This window comes from Hydra viridissima, unplaced genomic scaffold, assembly GCF_058129835.1.
Source record: "Hydra viridissima isolate aposymbiotic clone 2 unplaced genomic scaffold, HvirCarnegie_v1 scaffold_9, whole genome shotgun sequence".
Classification (NCBI taxonomy): Eukaryota; Metazoa; Cnidaria; class Hydrozoa; order Anthoathecata; family Hydridae; genus Hydra; species Hydra viridissima.
The window spans coordinates 14849533-14870223 of record NW_028324308.1 but is presented as its reverse complement, the minus strand read 5'-3'; the positions used below and the strand labels follow the sequence as shown (position 1 = coordinate 14870223).

Sequence of the window (20691 nt, the reverse complement as noted above, 5' to 3'; positions counted from 1 at the left end):
ATTCAAACTAGAGCTTATCGACAACTTAAATTTAAATTGTTGTTTAAATCTAAATTGGTTATTCCTAAAGCACTTTTAAGTTTACCATTACTCGCCATGAAATAAAAAATAAGAAAACAAAAACCAAAAAATCTGCTAACCAAACAAATATTAAAGCCGTCCAAAAAAAGGAATATTTAATTCTATAGGCCAAATAAGAAACCCTTTTTTAAACAAAGATAAAACAAACACATTAAGCCACTAATGTGGTCAATTAAGCCACTATTGTGGTCAACCGAAAATTTAAAACTTTAAAAACGACTCAACTATATATTTTTGAAAAGCCCTTAATTTAAGGATTTAAACGCTCTTGGTTTTTCAGATGATGTTTTGTATCGTTCTCGAATTATTGATCTCTTAAGAACATGAAATTCCACCAATTTTCGGAAAAATCGCCCAAAAAAAATGGTACCTATAGTTTAATTTCTTAATATTTTATTTCGAAACAAATCAATACTTGCTAAACTAACGAACAACTTAAAAAAAGTCTCGTATCCTTGACTTCAAAAAAAAAAAAGCCTCAAACTTTCTTTTATAACTAAGTAAAATCGAAACTGAGGGTAAGAATTTCGTGTTTTAAAATTCAAATTATCATAAGGCATTGTAATTGAATTACGCGAAAGCAATCTTATCAAGTGGTAGAAAGAATTTACGTTACGTAGTATCCTTGTGTTAACAAAAAATATTTCTAAATATAGTTTGAGCGGTTTTTTTTTGTGAACTTATATTTTTATGAAGTTGAACATGAAACTTTTGTAGGGAAGAGTTTTTAGGAGAAGAGAAGATGTAGAACTGCAACGTTTTGTTCGTTGCGAGCTTCAGGCTAGCCAAGGTGGTTGCGGAGAAGTAAGGCGCTGAATTGACTGTATTCTGTCCTGTAATACTGCAAAGTGACGCTAAAGTAGTCTACGACGGTTTGCGAGTAGAAAATAAGAATGATGCAAAGAAAATCGAATATGTGCCTTTTTTATCGAGTTTTTTTCTTTGGATGCTTAGCGGGATGAGTTGTGTACGAAGTGGTAGATGAGCGATAAGGAACGAGTAGATATCTCTTTTACTGATCTAAAACGTTTTTCGGGTTTGGAGAAGTAGCCTGACGAGGGGGTTTGTCGTTGGATTGCTGCTAAGCTAAAGCAGTGTCTGATATTTAGATGTGCTAAATAGACTATTGACATGATGTTCCCGAAAGTTCAAAGTCAAAGAAAAAATAATTAAAAAAGTACAAAAAGTACGAAAAACTACAAGCATATCGCAAGAGACGCGAGAAGCGCGCTAGTATCTACCACATTCTGATGAAAACAGTAGTACGAACGTTATAGCAGAAGCTTGAATAGGATTATTTTACACATTCCTTTTTTCACAAACAGAAGTATCTTTATGTTTCTTAAAAACTTAATCACATTCCAAAGCGTTTTTGAATGTAAATATATAAATAAAATAAATTCCAATTTCACAGGCTCGATACCATATTGATATGCTGCAAAATGACTGCAAGTGCAACAGTTAAAGTAACCGTTTTATTTGCAGTAGTAGCATTTTATCATGTAAAGCAAATTACACAAAAAGTGTTCAAAAATACTTTAATATAGGAACAATTTTCCACTTAAAATTATTTTTATACAAATTTTTAAATCCATAACTTTTTAAAAATCTCATTTTTTGAGTTTTTTTGAGGCTCAATCAATTAAAACTTTTCGCAGAAAACCAAACTTAAGTTGAAATGCTCTAAAAATATTCTTTTACTTCTTAATATGTCGATTTGATCAAAAACCATTGCGAGAAATACCTACTTAAAAGTTTTAACGACAAATTTTTATTAAATTCTGCCGTTCTATATTTCAAAAAGCTTTTATTGTTCCGACTACAAGTTTTTCGAAGTTCCTGTAGACGTAATCTATAGTCTGCAGTTCGTAGAATATGAGATTATGTAAGTATTATTTCTTTGAAGACGATGACGAAGTAACTGAGGGACTAAAACGATAAGAAAAAATAGAACAAAATAAAAAAGAAGTGAAAAAATTTCAATAAATTTTCATGAGACAAAAAAAAAAGTTGTATTTTAAGCAATTACTTTTTTTTGGCAGGAGTTTTGACGCTGCTTGATGTTGTTGCTTTCAAAACTTCTTTTTCCTTGATACCTACTGATAAATATGAACAAAGCTTGACCAAATCTCAATCTCAAAAAACCATTGTAATGAAGTAAGACAAAAGAAATATTTAAAACAATTTGTCAGCTAGCGAGGAGAGTGTCTCAGTTCATGATAGCAACTGTAAAAGGGGAGCGGAGTACCGACCTATTTTCCGCGTAAGTACAACAGACGAACTACTCCTCGTGCTTTTGGAAGTAACTAAACAAAAAATTAGAACAACTAGTTAATTCAGTTTTTATTAAATTTCCATGGCAACAAAAAACCTTTTCTCTTTAAATGCCTAATTATTTAAGAAGTTTATGAGAAGTTTTTAAACTCATCCGTGCTGCACCAATTTTGGATGACATACAGGGTGGGGCAGCAAAACTTAGAAAATCAAAAACAGTATACATAATTTAATTTTCAATAACCAACCAAATGACATAAATATATCTTTAACAAATATTTTTAGGGGCATTAAGAAGCATTTTAAATGTTTCTTAATGGCCCTAAATATGGGCACCTATGTTGTCTATCTAAAGGCGTTGCAACTGTTCAAAATGAAGCCCCTAGATACTTTGTCTTATACTAATCTAAATACTTGGTTAAGATTATCGATACGAAGATGGGATGTTCTTTTGATTGAGTGTCCAATTTGCCCCAAATTCCATAGTCCAGGGGAGTCAAGTCAGGGCCAGAAGGCCAGAAGGTGGTTGGCCAAAAGTCTGCAAAAGTGTCAAAAGTGCAGAATTTCTACACTTTTTTTGCAATGTAAGGCGGAGCATCATCCTGAATCTACACATAACTATCCCGTTAGGGTAGTTCACCTTCAGTCTTGGCAAAACTTTGTACCTTAGGACCTTATAACAAACTACAGCTCCCACTTTTCCAACAGGTTGAAAAAAATGGAGAGGCATTTTTTTTCCATCAGACGCCACAACTTCCAGAACCATAACTTAAGCTGTGTGCTTGGTTCTAAAGATTCCTTTCACACCAGAAGGTGACTTAGCAATGTACCGATCGTTGCGATGGTTTAAAACCACATCAACAGTAAATATTTTTTCATCAGATTTTTATAGTTGGTCCATGTAGCTTCAGGTAACGCAATATTTTTTGGCTTTTTCATGTTTTCTGCATTTCAACTTTTTGGCCAAAAGGTGTTTTAAGGTCCTTGTATATGACCTTAGCTGTAAATCAGTATGCACAGGCCTTCTTATGGTCCGTGGGCTAACGTTCATGTTCCAGGATAACTTTCCCATGGATTCCGTAGGATTTTTCAATACTTTGGTTTTGAGAGACTTTAGAAATACGAAATTGTGGCCCTTAACATTGTAGACACTGCTCATAGACACCCCAACAGTCTCTGTAAAACGTCTAGTTTTGACTCCAATAAGAAACAAGACTGCCATTTTTTATCTTTTAACTTCCTGACTGAACATAGTTGATCCTAATATTAAAACTACTTTTGAAATTAATTTTTCAATCTTTCACACTGAAAAAGAAAAAATTATATTATTATACACAATCGAGAATATAATTTTAAAAAATTGTTCAAGATATTCTCATTCTTGCTGCCCCACCTTGTACCTTGAAAACTTATTTGTCAAAGTTGTCACACGAACAAATAAAAATAAAGGTTGAAATCTGGTCCTTCATTTCAAACTGTACATAGATAGTTTTTAGAGTTTAAACGTGGTCGTACAAGCGTTGAAAATGAACCACGTAGTGGACGACCAAAACCTGCAACAGCGCAAGAAACCGTTGAGCAAGTACATAATCTTGTTATCGAAGATCCAAGTTTAACCAAGCGTGAAATTGCTGATATCATAGGTATCTCAGATGAAAGTGCACTTAATATTTTATATGAATTATTGCAAATGATAAAGCAGTTTGGAAATTTAGTGCTGCATTCGTTAACGATTCAACAAAAACTAGATCCAAAAAAAAACTTCTCCGCGTAATATGGAGCGTTTTAAGTAGAACAAAACCGATTTCTTGCATCGTTTTATTGCTATGGATAAGACTTGGATCTACCACCCTACATTGACCTACATTTAACCACCATGACCATACATTGAAACAACAACAAACTGATTGCAATGGACTGAGGATGGTTGTTCAGCTCCAAAGCAGGTGAAGTTAGGACGATCGGCAAAAAAGGTTATGGTATCAATTTTTTTGAATGCAAAAGGGATTTTATTGATTATCTTGAAAAAAGGTAAAACAATTGACTCTGAATATTATTGTAACATTTTGGATCAGTTGGATGCTAAAATTCGTGAAAAAAAAATCTGGTTTAGCGAAGAAAAAAAATCATTTTTCATCAAGATAATGCACGTGCTCACACAAGTGTTTTGACAAAGGCTAAATTAAATGAATTAAAGTACAAATTGCTTGAACATCCACCGTATTCACCAGATTTAGCTCCAAAGGACTACTGCCTTTTCAGAAACTTGAAAAAATTCATTCAGAGAAAGCGTTTTTCATTGAAATGAAGAAGCTATTTCAACCGTAGATCAGTCTTTTGCAGAGCTTCCAGAAAACCATTACAAGTATGGAATAAAATTATTTTAGGATCATTGGAATAAGTGTATTGAAGTTGAGGGAGATTATATTGAATAAAGAAACTAATTTCAAGTAAAAATTTACACTCTTTCACTTTGGCTTTTAAAACTTTCCAACCAACCAATATATTATGTTAAATATTTACGATAGATATTAGGTTGGAAGGAAAGTTCTTTTGCACTTTCATGAAATAGTTTAATTCATTATAATCCTCTGAATAAACAAAATCAATCCACAATATAATCATCATTATTATCAGCAACAATTCTCCGTTCATTACGCAAGAAATGGATCCCATTCTTGTAGGAGCTGCGTGTCTGCACCTCGAAGAATTCACAAATGTCGGCTTCGAGTTGGCAAGAATCATCAATTTCACAAGTCAGAGAAGCGCAGGAAGCCCTTCTATGACATGAGAAATTGCAGGGGACGAAAAAAGGTGATGATCGCTTGTACCGATGTCCGGAGAATCTGGTAATTTGAGCAAAATCTCCCATCTTATCTCTATTAGCTTAAGACGTTAGTTTTGCTGTGTGTGGCTGCGCATTGTCGTGCAGAAAACAAATCGTTTGGTGCTATGCCCGCGTTTGAGTGACTTTCTACCTAAGTCTTTCCAATGGTTGACAGTAATAGTCAGCAGTTACGCTGAATGCATAATGTCTTGTACATCCCAATACACTGAAAACATGACCCAGCTGGAATTCATGTAAGATACAGTGTCGAATATGGAATTTCTGATGTGACATTATATGTCAAGTGAATCATCTGTACTCGCTTATATAGTTGCGTGGAAATTTCTAGAAAATAATGTACCGTTGATGCATTAAAACAAAATGCTAGATCATTCTAGAAAATCATAGAACTTCCCATGTTCTAATGAGAGCCGTTTGTGAGGGCGCAAGAGCAAAAGAACGTTCTTTTCAACCCAATATTTCGTATAAAAGACAAATGATTTTTTTAACGGATTAAAAAAAAAAAGAAAACACATAACAAAATGTTGAACTTAAATAAAAAATAAATCAGACAGCCAAAAGAGAAAGTTTATAATGTCTTTATAGCATTTGCAACACAGTTTTATTTCAGATAAAATTACGAGACATCAAGATAACTTAATGTTTTTTCTGCCTGAATATTTGTTTATTCGCATATAAGTTCATTCAAAATTGGTCATTATAATTAAATAAGCACTGGGCTTACAAGCTGGAATTTATGGGGTACAGGAATTCAATGGGATTTACTTGATAAGTAATCAATAAATCAAGATTTGCACAATATTTAGGAAACATTCACTACCAAACTTTTGGGCAAGAGTTAAAGCCAGAACTAAATAAAAGACAAAAGCTTCAAAGAAATTCTTATTCTTAAATGAAAATCAAAATTGATTTTCATCCTTCAAAGTAATCTTAACACCTAGGATTTTTTAATTTAGAATAAAAAAAGATTTCTAACATTCTTAAAGAACTACTTAGCAAAAAGATAGCCTTTTTTTATCGAACAAGAATTTTTAATTGATTCCCAAAAGTTATGCACACATTCCTTTTTCAAGATTAACATGAAATTTCGTAAGGAAGTAGTTTAGCTAAGAAAGTTAGGGTATAGTAAGCTCTCATAGTTTGAAAACTTGTTGTTAAAAATCATCAAACTTTTGAAAAACAACTAAAATAATTACTGAAATACAAGTATTCAATCATAAATCAAATGGATTAAGAAAAAGATAATAAATCAAGATACCTTTCTTAAATGAATCCTTAGCGCACAACGAAACTGTACGAGATTTTCTACTTTCACCTTGAAATTCCTTAAAAAGAAACATAAGAAATAGTTAAACTTTTAAATGAGAAAGAAAACATAGCCATGAAACCATAACAAAGAAAAACCAAAACAGTTTCTATAATAGACCCCTTGAAATAAAAACTGACAGCTGCCACACTTGGGTCCATCAGTATTTTTAGTATTTTCACTGTAAGTTTGTCAAAAGCAATCTGGTTATCACAAAACTTTTAATGTAAGTTCCCACAAACAAAAGTAACAAATGTTGAAAATTTTGTTACTGCATCTTATCTAGTTAAAGTTTTTTATGACGCTTCATGTACAATTTTACTGTATGGATAAGATTTATTTAGAACACACATATTTGCAGCTGGATAACCATCTTTACTGTTAATTATTTCAAATATACACATAAACTGATCAGTTACTCTTTAAATAACAGATCTATGGTATGACATCATTTATCACATAATGTAAACAGTACCAACATTTTTAAATTTGGTTGAGGTTATTAATACTAAATTAGCTTAGACAACAATAGACCAGTCAATTTGTTGCCAAAATTTCATGTCAAAAAAGCTATAAGAAGTTTCTGGTAGGATGCCAAAGAGATGCAATTTTTATGGTTATTGGGGAACTATGAGGGACAACCTTATTCTTGGGTAGTTTGATTTCTCACAAAAGAAAGCAAATATGACTGGATGAATTAAGGCTCTGCTTAATGCTTGTTGTATGTGTGTGCCTCACAACTTGCCTGTGAATAGGTTGGTTCAAGAGGAAGGAAGCATTCAGCAGTTTCTCAATAATTATTTTTGGATATTGGAAAGTTCTAATAGAAGCAATAACCCCAAAAAACAGATAACTTCATTGACATCAAGTGCTGAATAGAACTATTAAATGCTAAATGCAGGAAAACAGCATGCATGATTTTATTACAGATATTAAAAGCCAAATGAAGGAAAACAGCATTGAACACGATTGAGACTTTCCTCCACCAGTTGCCAAGATGCTACCCTTATCTTACCATTAAAAATTATGGAGATGAAGTGTGTATGACCTTATTTAATAACACAGCTGATAACACTGGCATTTAAGCTGATGTGCTATTTTGGTGGGCTGACATCCATGACAGATGTATCTGGTATATGACTATGTTCACATTTATAAAAATATAAGAAACAACTGATTAACTGAACTAGAGCAGGATTTTTCATTATAATTGGATGGGACAGAGTAAGAAGTCTGATGGAAGATATCTGCAATCTGTATAAAATTGACAGAAAAATGCAGTTAAAAATGACAAAATCGACACATACTGCTGTACTTCCAAGTTTAGCAAAGGCAAAGTGTATCACTTATAAGGAAGGTGTTTGATGATAAAACTGTAGCAGCATTTGAGATAGTTAAGGAAAATTTGGAATTTTAATCTGGTAAAATAAAATTTGTTAAACTTAAAACAAGTTAGTTTAAAAGGATGAATGTCAACACAAATACAGTTATATAAAGTTCTGAGATGGTAAGTGTAAAATGATTGAGACAATTTCAAACAGTTGTAAGTCATTTTGCAATATTTTCAGTACCTGTAGATAGGAAGAGACTGGAAAAAGATGTGTGCTTTTACATAGACATCAGTGATATTTTAGCTGCTGCCAAGGTACAACAACTCCATCAGTTATTGAAAATTGTTATCATTTCCAATTCATTGCAAAATGTACATGTGGTAACTGTACAGCAACCTCAGATGAACAAGATTTGGGGATGCTACAGGATGTAACAACAGATGACACTGTGAATCTGATGGGAGTCTGTAGCATAAGATCATTTTTGTGGCAGGTTTTTAACACACAAGTATGAAAAGCATTCAGACAGTAAGAATATTGATATTGCAAAGAACTTACAGTAAATTCACTCAGCAATTAGACAGGGAGGGTTATCAGTGTTAAAGTTGTCAATAGTCTACTTCGTTCACAGTGCTGTGCACATCATGCACAACCCAAAGTAGGTTGTAGTAAATATGTTCCAACTTAATTATCAAATGTTGATGCACCTATAGCAATTAACATCATGGTCTATTGTACAAATGTAAACGTTCTTCTTAAGGCTCAAATTATTTATCAAATTGACAGAGAGCAAGAACTTGGCTATTTGAGATGTAGGGAAAAGTTGCAATTAACAGTATTACTGCAATGAATTGAATATTAGGCATATGACATGAGTAAAAAATGAACATATAATAAAATCATGTATAGACAAGCTACAGCAACAAGATTGTTAACATTTGTTAATTTGGTTTATGGCAACTTGCATTCAAAGTTTGGTAATAAATGAATCACTTTTGACAAAGTTATAGCAAAAAAGCTAATAATATCAATAGACCAAGTTTGCAGACCTAAGAATGGCCGCCATCAGCCCTTATTTGAAGGGGTCCATGGTTGCAATTTAGTTTTTTGTTTTAAATGACTTAATTGAACTTTAAACTATTTTCTAAACAGAATTTGATTTGATTAAATTGAAATTATAACCTCTGTTACAAAATCTTCATATTTTTCTTTTTCAAGATCTTTAATATCAGCTTCACTGGGATTAGCCTATGTAAATCATCACAAAAAACATCAAAAATATTTTTATTAGAGACTAATGGATACAAAAAACGAAAACCTACAAACTTATTACTTACAAGATCTAAGCATACCCGCACAGAATCTAATTCTTCAATAACCTAGGGATAAGTATTTAGCTAGAAAAATGGTAATTTTTTATGACAAAGTAAATAATGTATAACAGTGACCAATAATTTTTGTAAGAGTAAGACAGATACGCACATCAGCAAAACTCATTAAAAGATAAATTTGCTTTTAATTGAACCACTAATAGTTTTTTTTTCTCCATTTACATTGTATTTTCACAATTACAATATGTAAAAGTTGAAACTCTTTAACATTAGCAAATGAAATGTTAGACAAGCAACAAAATAATTTTTAAGAACTAAACATTCTTTAATTCATTTGCTTACTATAACTAGTTAAAATTTATCACCAAAATCTTATTATATGTATAGCTTTTGTTTAAAAAAAAATTTTATCATCAGTCATTTAACTATATATTTCAAACAAATGCTTCAATTTTGAATGTTTATTGATATTAACAGCCTCTACTAAAAGCAGTAACTTTTCCTAAAGCAAAATATTGCTTACATTCTTTATAGCATCTAAAACATCTTTATCATTTTCTAATGCCATTATTCTTCTTACTGTTAGTTCTAATGTTTGTAATAACATTCTATCTACTGGCAGACAAAGTAAAGACTTTAATAGTGGTAAGGTAGTGCAAAACTTCAAGCGAACACTTATAATGGGATCCTAAAAACAGAAAAAACAGAAAATAAAAAATATGAATAATTTTAGAATTTCATTGAACTTATAAAGCTGAAGTTCTAAGTTGTAGATACAAGAGACCAGGATAAGAGAGACAATAACTCATAAAAAATTTTTTTTAGTGATTGATATTTACTTTATAATATATATTACTTTTATTTTTTAGTTAAGTGAAAGAAAATAAAGAAAAATGAAAGTTATTAAAAAAACACTTTTTCTTACCAGAGCCATCTGCATAGCAACATCATAAAACATGCTTTTGAAAAATCGTCTAGAAAATAATTCTGAGATGAATGGATATAAATTCATAAAGAGTATGCGATATTTACAACTTTCTGAATGAGCCAACACTAGAAAACAAAATTCAAAGACATCCGATAAATTTTTGATATGACAAAGGAAAACCTATCAAATAAAATCAATCTAAGATAACATGTATTTCACATCTAAAAGTGTTTTAAAATTTCTGGTCTTACAATTTATCAGTTTCTCACAAATTTCTTCTCGCTCTTTAACATTTCCATTGTGTTTCATAAGCGTTAATAAACAATGCCCAGCAGCCAGTTTTATAGGACGCACTTTCTAAAAAGGAATAGATTTACTAGAAGATCCAAAAATTGATGAATGATAACCATTTTAAAAACTTTGCTAACATTACAGCTTAAACAAAAAAAGATTGCTCAAAAACAAAAATAGTTTAACATAAAATAAATAAATCTAACAAGATAATATGAAATAATATTTAAAAAATAATTTAACATAAAAAAACTATAAAAACAAAACATTTAATCAAGCAGTTAATTTTTCAAATCTGTTACAGATCTCAGTGAAAAATAAACTAGACCAGTACAAAATTTTCAAAACTCATTATTGATTATTACATAATTTCAGTAAATTGAGCTAAAAAGTCAAAATAAAGCAGTAAACAAGTATAAATCTTTTGAATATTGGTACAACAAGTAAATTCTAGCATTATGCAAGAGAGAGAGAGCACTTACATTTGTAGTTAGGAGTTTGAGAAGATTAGGAACAATCTTTGTCATAATTTGATCAGATGATTGATAAAAATGCAAGCAGCTTATTGCTTCTAAGTAATGTATATATATTCTCCAATTAAGGGAAGATGATATTCGATCTTCAGATTCAAGGAGTGGTGATATTAACTCAGATATGAAGTTCTTAAAAAATATTTAATTAAAAAAACAATTATTCTATTTCAAAAATTTAGTGGCAACTTTTTTGTTGAAAAAAGTATGCTAAAACTAAATTTTACTTCTTTTTTATTTCAGAAATATTTTTTTTAATTTCAGAGTCAGTTTTACAGCTGTTAGTAGAGGTTTTAAGAGTAAACAGGAAAAAAGATGAAAGTAAAAAAAAAAAAAACAGAAAACCAAACAAAAAAATTGTTTTATTTCTTACTTTGTTAATTTTTTTTCTTTATTTGTTAACCTCTCATTTCATAAATAATCCACAACAAAAGAAAAAATGAAAACATAACGACTAAAATTGTATGCATACATACTTTACCACCATAAGATTGGAGAGCTTCAAACATTGATGGCAAAGATAAAAGAAAACCATCTAATACCTGATGTAATAAACTGAAGTAAAATAGAAACTTTTTGTAAAAAGGGGGTCATTATTAATCAAATAGTCCAAAAGTTTGGTAATCAGAAGTTTCTATATAGCCCAAAAGCTTGATAATATAAATAGTCATACATAATTCAATGCAATCATTAAATTTGACTAAACTATTAAATGTAATATATACCCTGAAATATAATATTTAAGGCAACTTAACAGTTTAAAGTCAACTTAAAGAATTCACCCAAAAAATTTTGTAGCAGTGATTTAGAGCACATACTAATGGGTGTAGTGCTCTCTAAATTAGTATCTTCTAAGAAATCCTGATTTTTCTCAACTTTTGTTCTCAATTATATTGTTATGGTGCCCTCAATTGATTTAAAAGGTTTCTAAGAAGACTATCCTCATTCATAAATTGAAATGTGTTCAATTATCAGCAATATCAGCTTACCCTTTGCTCACTTAAATCACACAAAATTTTTATTATGTGAAAGAATTCTTACCCTCTACAATTCTTTGTTTTTTTTTTTGAAAATTTCATTTCTTGAGGACCCAACATTTAAAAATTTTAAATAACAAATATTAGACTATTAAGATCATTACTTTAAAAATAAAATTAAACTCAAATACACTTCAAGATATACATAATTTAATTCTATATTTAAAAAAATACACTCATTTTGTTTATATATTTATAGACAAATAACATTTTTTTGTCCATGGTTCTGACTTAGAGCCTTAATACTAAAAATTTCACACAATTGAGAGTTTGGTTTACTAAGCTGATTCCCCTTATAAAAATGAAAACTGTAAAAAGGTTATAATATATTATATCAATGGGTACAATTTCCACAAAAACACTTCAGAAAACAAAACAATACATATAAAAAAACAAACAAACATCAAACTTTTTTCATTTAAAACTTAATAAAAGCTTACATAAATATTTGAATCCTTGATTACATCTGAAATAGACTTGTGTATTAAATACACATCATCAGTTAAGATTTTTGCAACCTAAATGCAAGTACATTAACTTTGATAAACATTTTTGAACTTAAGAATGTTTTGTTTTAGGAAAGTACACTCACTGTCATTAATTAATTTAATTATATATTTAGATATTATTTTACTAATTGTCACCCACGTGAACTTTAAGAGCAAATTCAATTATTTATATTTTTCTCAACTTAAACCTGCATTGTTCACATAGGTCATTTGTCAAAATATCAAAGAAAAAAAAAGTTCCTAAAAGCATTTCACCTTATCATGCTACCAGAAATGTGATTTTTTTTGGAGTGGATGTACAATCTTGGGAATAAAGTATAAATGTTTATCTTTTATATTTATTTATGCTACAAGTGTTGTTAAAGGAAAAAAATGCCTCTCTGTTTACTATAAGTTTCAAACAAACTTTTACCTCATATAAGGACATTGCAACTGCCCTTCGCACTAACACTGATGAGTCTTTCGTAAGAGAAACAAGACAGGGAAGAAGACATGCTTGAAATGCATTTTTGTGAGCACAAGACAATACCATCTATAAAAAGAAACTATTTTTAAAGCAAAATAACCATTTCATTAGGATGAATTCAATCATGATGATGATGATGATGATGATGATAATGATGATGGTGATGATGATGATGATGATGATGATGGTGATGATGATGATGATGATGATGATGATGGTGATGATGATGATGATGATGATGATGATAATGATGATGATGATGATGATGATGATGATGATGATGATGATGATGATGATGATGATGATGATGATGATGATGATGATGGTGATGATGATGATGATGACAATAACAACAACAACAACAACAACAACAACAATAATAGTTTGTTTAATTGATCAAAAAAACTTGGTTGATCTTTAAATTGAAAAATGTTAATCTTTGTTTAAAAATTGGTAGGAAATTATAATACAAAAGTCACATGTATTTACCGGTAAATTAACAGCACACCAATAGCGACATTGTGCTCCTTTATCCTCCATTTCAAGTTGAACTATTTCTTGCTTAAACTAATAATTTTTTTGAAAGTTATTTTATGCAAATCAAAATACAATTAAAAAATCATAAAAAGTTAAAGAACGCATAGTGTTCTACCTCAAGTAAGTTTGGGTTACCAACAGAAGGTAAGCTAGTATCATTGCTTCCATGATAACACAACACTTGATAGCAGTTCAATAACAACAAACCTTCATCTTCAGTGATGATACCTGCAACAAAAGTCTGCAATTGGTTGTCAAATTTGTATTACTATTAAACAAAGATTTTCTTATATATTTCACCAAAAGAAACTAATGAATTAATTCTATTGAATTATTTCCTTAAAGCCATAAAAAAAAAAAAATTAAATTCTTGTTTAATCAATTTTGGTTCACATAAAACTTTAAATTAGATATGAATAAAAAAGTTATTAAACAACTTTTGGATTTTCTAAAGTATTTTACTAAAAGAAACAATAAAACTAAATTTTTGAGATAGAATCACATAAAATCAACATAAATGAATAAATTTTTGTTGATGTTAGCTTATCTATGGTGAGGCTAACAACTAAAATATTTCATACAGCTGATTAAAGTTTGTAAAAAAACATAGAAAACAATAAAATATGTTGACAAGCCAAAAGAATAATAATGGTAATTGTTACCTGATAGATCAAAGAAAATTTTTCCAAAAAGTTTAGCAACAGATATTAGTTCATCAAAATGTTTTCTTATTAACATTTTGGCAACAAACTTCAAAATAACACTTTTCAATGAGGTCTCCAGGTAACCTAAAAAAAGAAATTACTAGAGAGATTGGTGTATATTAAGAAAAAGTTTGGAAAATATAAAAAAGACAAAAACATATATACATGCATATATATATATATATATATATGTGTGTGTGTGTGTGTGTGTGTGTGTGTGTGTGTGTGTGTGTGTGTGTGTGTGTGTGTGTGTGTGTGTGTGTGTGTGTGTGTGTGTGTGTGTGTGTAATTAAATTTTTTAACCAAAACAGTAAATAATTTCTAAGGAAAATTGTAAAACTGAAAATATTTTTGAGATGAAATTATAACTTATAGCTGAATTCAAAAAAGCTTTTTGTATATGTGCTTTTAAAACATTTTTTTTATTACTACTTTTTTTAGCTTTGTTACAATATTTTTTATCAGGTGTATATAATAAGATATATAAATCTTTAAAAATGCTTTTTATTCTTAATTATAAAGTCAAGTAAAAGTGCAAATCTCCATTTGAAAAAATGTGATTAACTATATGTTCAAGTTGAATTACAGAAATACAGAACTAACATCATTTTGAAAAAGTCTACCTTTGCTTAAAAATGTCAGAAGATTTGTAATTGTAGCAAGAGCTGCTTGTCTAACAACTGCTTCCTCATCTTCAATCAGCATATATAATTCAGGGAAAAGATGTTGTTTTGACAGATCATTTCTAAAACAATAATCAAACAGTTAACATAATAATACTTATTTAAGTACATACCATTATCATTTTAAATAAATGTTTGAAATGAGTTCTGTATACAAATGTCAGATTATAAAATCATTTTCTTTTAAAACTTAATAATATTCTTAGACAAACTGGAACAACATTTGGGACTTGTAACATTTTAGGTATATAAATTATAGAAAATGAATGTCACTACATATAAAAAAAAAGTCACTTCATGTAAAAAAGAAGACAAAATGATGTAACAAACAATTTATGAAGCCTTACACATATAATCAAAAGCAATAGACATCCATCCAACTTAACAAAGCAATAGTATGACCTCATTTGAGGTACTGGGAACAATAAATCTACTTCAGATAGTAGAAACATAATGTCACTGTAATTGTACTTTAACTATTTAGCACCAATTATGAATGTAATGAGTTTGCACATCTTCTTTTTCCATATCCTATTATCAGCAGTCATCAGACTTTTCATCTTTTTGTTTTAATCTCATCATAATGATTAAACTTTGACTTTCTTTTATTTTATCTATATTTTGTTGCTCAGTTTTTTATCATTGAGCTTTGTATGTTTCCTTGCATTTGATTGCTTTTGGAAGAAGCTTGTAACGTTCGTACAATCCTACAAAAGGTAACTAAAATAAATGAAGCAGCCCAAATAACAACTCCCAGTATTACTGACTATTGATCAAAGTTAATATCATCTATACCAGTAGCAACTCTGATTAAATTGCCATTTATTGGGCAGGATGTGACTGCTGATGCCAAAAACTGGCAACTATTACTGCTGCCTACAAGTGATTTCAAATCCAAGCTGTGTGTCTAGCCATCAGAGCTGCCACCAACTGAAACAGTGATGAGTGTTAGGAGCACTAACTGATGATCAGAGTTATTAATTTCAATTGGGATAACGGTAGGTAATTAGCTAACAGAGTTCTTTATCAATGTACTCATTTCCAGCTCAAATGCAACTGCTTACTTTGTTTTGGTAGCTACAAAGTAGTCATCTGAAAATAACTCAGTATTGAATGGGATTATTCCAGTGTCTACAATTTGCTTATGGTATTACTAATACTTGCTCTTTTAAAATAAGCTGCAATTCTCCCATTAGCCTACCCAGTTATCTACAAAGCCAGCACTAAATATTTTGGTTATAGTAGATCTTCAAACTTTTGAACACAGACATGCCTAAAGACTGAAACTTACAACAGGATAAAAATATTCTGTTTTCAACTGTCTCATTTCTTTATCAACAAAAGGTTTTTTTTGTGTGATTCCTCTGGCCATCCATGATAAGAACGTCTGGTATGTAATGCAAAAAAAAAAAAGTTTATAAAATGATTAACCAAACACTTCTTCAGGTTAAAATATTCACTTAATTACTTTGATTTAATGACAACTTGAACAGTTCAAGTATATGAGTTGTGATTTAGCAAGGCTTCATTCTAACTTTTATGAAGATCATCATTTGGAAAATTATAAGCTCCAAAATAACTGATGTACCAGATGTTTTTCAGTTTCAGCAGCATTTTTGCACTTGCTTGATTTAAAGATATACAAATAACATCATAGTTATTTAATGTAACCTATTGGATGAAATTTGTAGGGAGCTAATAACACTACTGATCTGTCAACATCTCTATGAATAGTGATACAACATTTGTATAAAATATTTTTTTCAAAAACTCAATTCAAGTGTCTAACAGAAAAAATAGAACACTGAAAAAATATAAATAGCTTACTCTAGCATTTTTATCATGTTTTCAAGCTCAATGCACATCCTTGCCCGAACATCTAAGTCTATGTCTTGACATAAAGATTTCATCTTTGGAATGAGGTCTGACAAAAGTCTATAAAATATTTTTCAATAATTTTTTTGGCAACTACAAAACTGAACTATTAAGAAATTCATTTAAATTAACTTTTACCTACTTCTTTTTATTGACAACTGCAGCCAATGAACTAACAACTTTACAGCACACTTTTCGAGTTGCAGTGCATTGATTCAATGAGCAGTTTCTCATAAGGAATTCTGAGAGCTTTTTTTTTTAAAATAAGGATATCTTAGTAATGTTATTATTTTTTGACAAAAATTAAAAAATAATAATAATAATGATAATAACATTAAGATACCTTTTTTTAAAAAACAGAAAATAAACCTTGAATAATTCCTAATTTCTTGCGCCTTATGATTGAAATGCTTATAGAGAGTATCATTCAAAGTAACAAAAATAATTTATATTTACTTTACTTTCCACAACAGGTAAAGAATGATCATTTTTCTGCTTCAGAATACATAAAAAACATACTAATGTTTCCGACCAAGCATCACATACCTCTAAAGATTAACACATATATTCATAAGAATAGGTGGTAAGAGACTTTCATAACTTTTATGACATCATATTCTTTATATCAACAGAGTAGGTTCTATCACTTACTTTATTGTATTAGTAATTTAAAGCATATTAAAGATAAACCATTCCTCTTCATACCTATGTCTCCAGACAATAACTCTTTTAAAATATGGTCCAGGAAAATTTCAACAAACTTTTTGCTTTCCAAAAACTGTTTTCTTAACAAACGACATAAAACAGTAGCACCAGCTATTTGAAGTTCACGTGATTTAATGTTTAAAGAATCTCTCACAAGTGGCAAAATATCTTTAAGACAACCTGGTAATTCTTCTTTTAAAATATTATCCAGTGAATCAATTGTACTAATTTTTTGAATTTCCTGGCCATTTCTATAAAAGAAAGAAAAATAATTACTCTTCAAAGTAATTTGGTATTTTAGTAGAGTATATTTCTTAATAAACAATGATTTGTAATAACACACATAAATGTATGCATGTATGCATGCATGTATGCATGCATACATACATGCCTACATACATGCATACATACATACATACATACATACATACATACATACATACATACATACATACATACATACATACATACATACATACATAAACTTGAAAATATAGCTTAGAAATCTGTACCCCTTACTTTAGAATATAAATTACACGTTGAATTGGTTTAAGATTTTCATCAACAGTCAGTCGCTCAATCTCTTCTTTTGTCTAAGATGTATTTACAATTCTCAAAAATATTTACATTTTAAAAAATTTTAATTAACTATAGTGTATAACATTTATGTACATACATCTAATTTATGTTTTAATAAAAAAATATCTCATGAGGAGACATTCTGATAATCAAGTGATTATTATTTTTGGTGATGCGATGGATTTGAGACAAAACAGTTAAACTTGTCTTCTTACAACTTTTGTGTGTTGTATAGTTCTTTCATCTCTAAGATTTTCCACATTTTCTGATAAAGATAATTCTATTATTTGCTGATGAAAAGCATCTTCCCAAGCCATCTAATGCTCTTATCAAATCTCTTGCATTTAAATTAATCTAAAAGTACATGTAGGATACAAAGTAACTTATCCCGAGTTAAAGGATCTTTTACCCTATCAGACGTACTACAGATAGTAAGATATCTACAGTATTGGCTAGAAAACTACCTTTAAGTTTTTTTTTAATTTTTTTTTTTTTTTTACAACCATCTTTTTTCATTTAATATCAAAAAGAATTATAATGTAATAATTAAGGTAGTTTACTTTTTTTTATTTGGCATATAGAAGTTCCAAATCAGAAATTACGCGCTTTCCGTTTGTTTACGATTCGCACACTTTTTAAAAAGAATTGGTATGGAAACAGGTCCAGTGTAAAGGCTCATGAACATTAATTCCTACAAAAATATAAATGAAAGCAACTTGTACTTAATGTAAAAGAGAGAGTGTAAATAAAAATGTCGATTGAAATTACCAAATAATGAATTACCAGGGTACAAAGAAGCCTTAGATCTTAAGTTCTTCTTAAAGGACAAGTTCCTAATTTTTAAAGCAAATCATGAATATTTTTATTTTTTTCTTACATTCAGCTTAACAAAAGGCGACGCACACATGATTGTATAAACAACTGCGATCTCGTGATATCCACGTCACATAAAGTTGTTGTCTTAATCTGCGATAAATACAGATAGTCTCAAGTATTTACTCAAGTATCATCATGGTGTATAAGAGAGTGGAGTTGGTTGCAATTCTACAACCTCTTTTCGAGGAATAACTGTCTGCACATCTTAAATAATGGCTCCAATTAATAAAACTAAAAAGACTACAAATGTTTTTTATAGTGTTAACTTCTATTGTATGTGCCGAACAATTAAAACCATTAATTGGTGTTCTGACTTTTACTCAGCAATTTCATTTTCGTATTTGAAAATGTGAAGAAAAACGTTTGTTTACCAGAATTATTTTATATGATAAGGTATTTTGAAATCTTTGAAATTCTTTATTGTTTTACAAAAATTTTTCATAAACATTTTCCAATAAATTTTAATTAAGTTTGATTGAAATCTATTGGAAAATCTCGGCCTTATTTGCAAATCATAGTAACGCCTTCACCGACACCTCAGAGTTAGTTAATTGTCTCACATGATGCACAGAAATCAGTTTTAAAAGCCATCAAATTTCAGTTTTTATTAAACAACCAAAGTTGCTACTGCAATGAGACAAACAAATGGTGCTTTATCAACTGAGTTTCCTATTATTTTCCACTCAGACCCATTCAATTTATGAAACAGTTCAAGGAACGTTCTATCTTTTTTTCTAGATACAAATATTTAACAAAATAATCAATTATAAGAGTAATAAAATGACCAGAACATTTTTAGAACTTTTTCGTTCTGACTCAGTACCAGATCACATCAAAAGGTTACAACTGTTTCAAAAAATTTTTTTTATCTGTGTTTAGACAAGTCATTCTGTTAAAAAGAATAATATTTCAGTATAATTGTTTGTAAATTTTTGTAAATATGTTTAAGAAATAAGCTTCTATAACAGCAAGGTATCGCTCTTTCTAATTCGCTCCTTAAAAGTAGTGGTATGTTATGTTTCGCATAACTTCTTCTGATGGTATTTTTGATTGTTTGAGCAAACTATTTGAACAAAAAAAGGTGTGAATTGGTTTCAAATTAGCATGTGAAAGAAGTTTTAAATAACTACATATTTTTAATTTGTTGAAAAAATGATTCGAATAAATATTGACGAATTGTATGTACCCGTACCTAATGTATGTTTTACTTACTTGTATCTTTTATACATGGAACAGAACAAATGAAAAGGAAATGTCTTCCTTCGAATTCTGAATCCATGATAAACTTACGCGCTTTTAAAAATTTTAGCGTAAAATTTTTTAAATCTTAAAATTTTTTTATTTAACTATCTAAGGCCGGAGGCCGAACCTTGAAAAAAGCGAACTCGGCGATTCATAATGTAATTGTTCCAAGAATGGAACCTTATGAATTCAAACTTGAATACAGATAACCAATAGTTTCACAGATTTTACCATCTTAACACGTTCGCTGCCGAGCTATTTTAAACTATGCGTTATTTCTTTGCCGAGCCATAATGTCTACAATGATTAATTTTTGCCGAGGCTGTTTTGAGTGGTTTCATTCTCATTGCCAAAGCTAGATATCAACATTTCAATAAAAAAAATGTTTTTAATCTGAAAAAATTTTATAGTATTTTTTATTCTGAATATAACTGACAAAAAAAAAGCACTACGAGTATACTCGTAGTTTGGCAATGGCGAAGGAATTTTTTTCTCCAGTGCCAAAGTACTCGTAACACCGTAATGAATATAACTCATTGCGGTGACTACATCTTTTCA

The 20691-nt window shown here is 29.8% G+C and overlaps 1 protein-coding gene across 13 annotated transcripts; it reads right to left on the bottom strand.

Moving 5' to 3' along the window:
• Positions 1-1605: 1605 nt before the first annotated feature.
• Positions 1606-18964, bottom strand: LOC145186011 (serine/threonine-protein phosphatase 4 regulatory subunit 4-like). Of its 13 annotated transcripts, none has more exons than XR_016455340.1 (25): positions 18799-18926; positions 18576-18706; positions 18231-18369; positions 17956-18029; positions 17437-17687; positions 17188-17279; positions 16874-16980; positions 16684-16791; positions 14797-14918; positions 14132-14257; positions 13585-13697; positions 13422-13499; positions 12879-12998; positions 12398-12475; positions 11397-11462; positions 10873-11052; positions 10351-10456; positions 10097-10145; positions 9695-9859; positions 9178-9219; positions 9023-9088; positions 6462-6528; positions 2334-2387; positions 2111-2180; positions 1606-2010 (listed from the first exon to the last, which is right to left on the bottom strand). XR_016455340.1 is itself a non-coding variant. In XM_090096955.1 (25 exons), the coding sequence occupies exons 12-25, from the start codon at positions 13470-13472 to the stop codon at positions 1974-1976; spliced, it is 1230 nt and encodes a 409-aa protein (XP_089953081.1). In that variant the 5' UTR covers positions 13473-13499; positions 13585-13710; positions 14132-14257; positions 14797-14918; positions 16684-16791; positions 16874-16980; positions 17188-17279; positions 17437-17687; positions 17956-18029; positions 18231-18369; positions 18576-18706; positions 18799-18964; the 3' UTR covers positions 1606-1973. The 13 variants fall into 13 exon arrangements, 8 of the variants coding, with proteins under 8 accessions (XP_089953081.1, XP_089953083.1, XP_089953079.1 ...); XR_016455341.1 differs by having other exon boundaries at positions 2111-2177; XM_090096955.1 differs by having other exon boundaries at positions 10097-10224; positions 13585-13710; positions 18799-18964.
• Positions 18965-20691: the final 1727 nt, after the last annotated feature.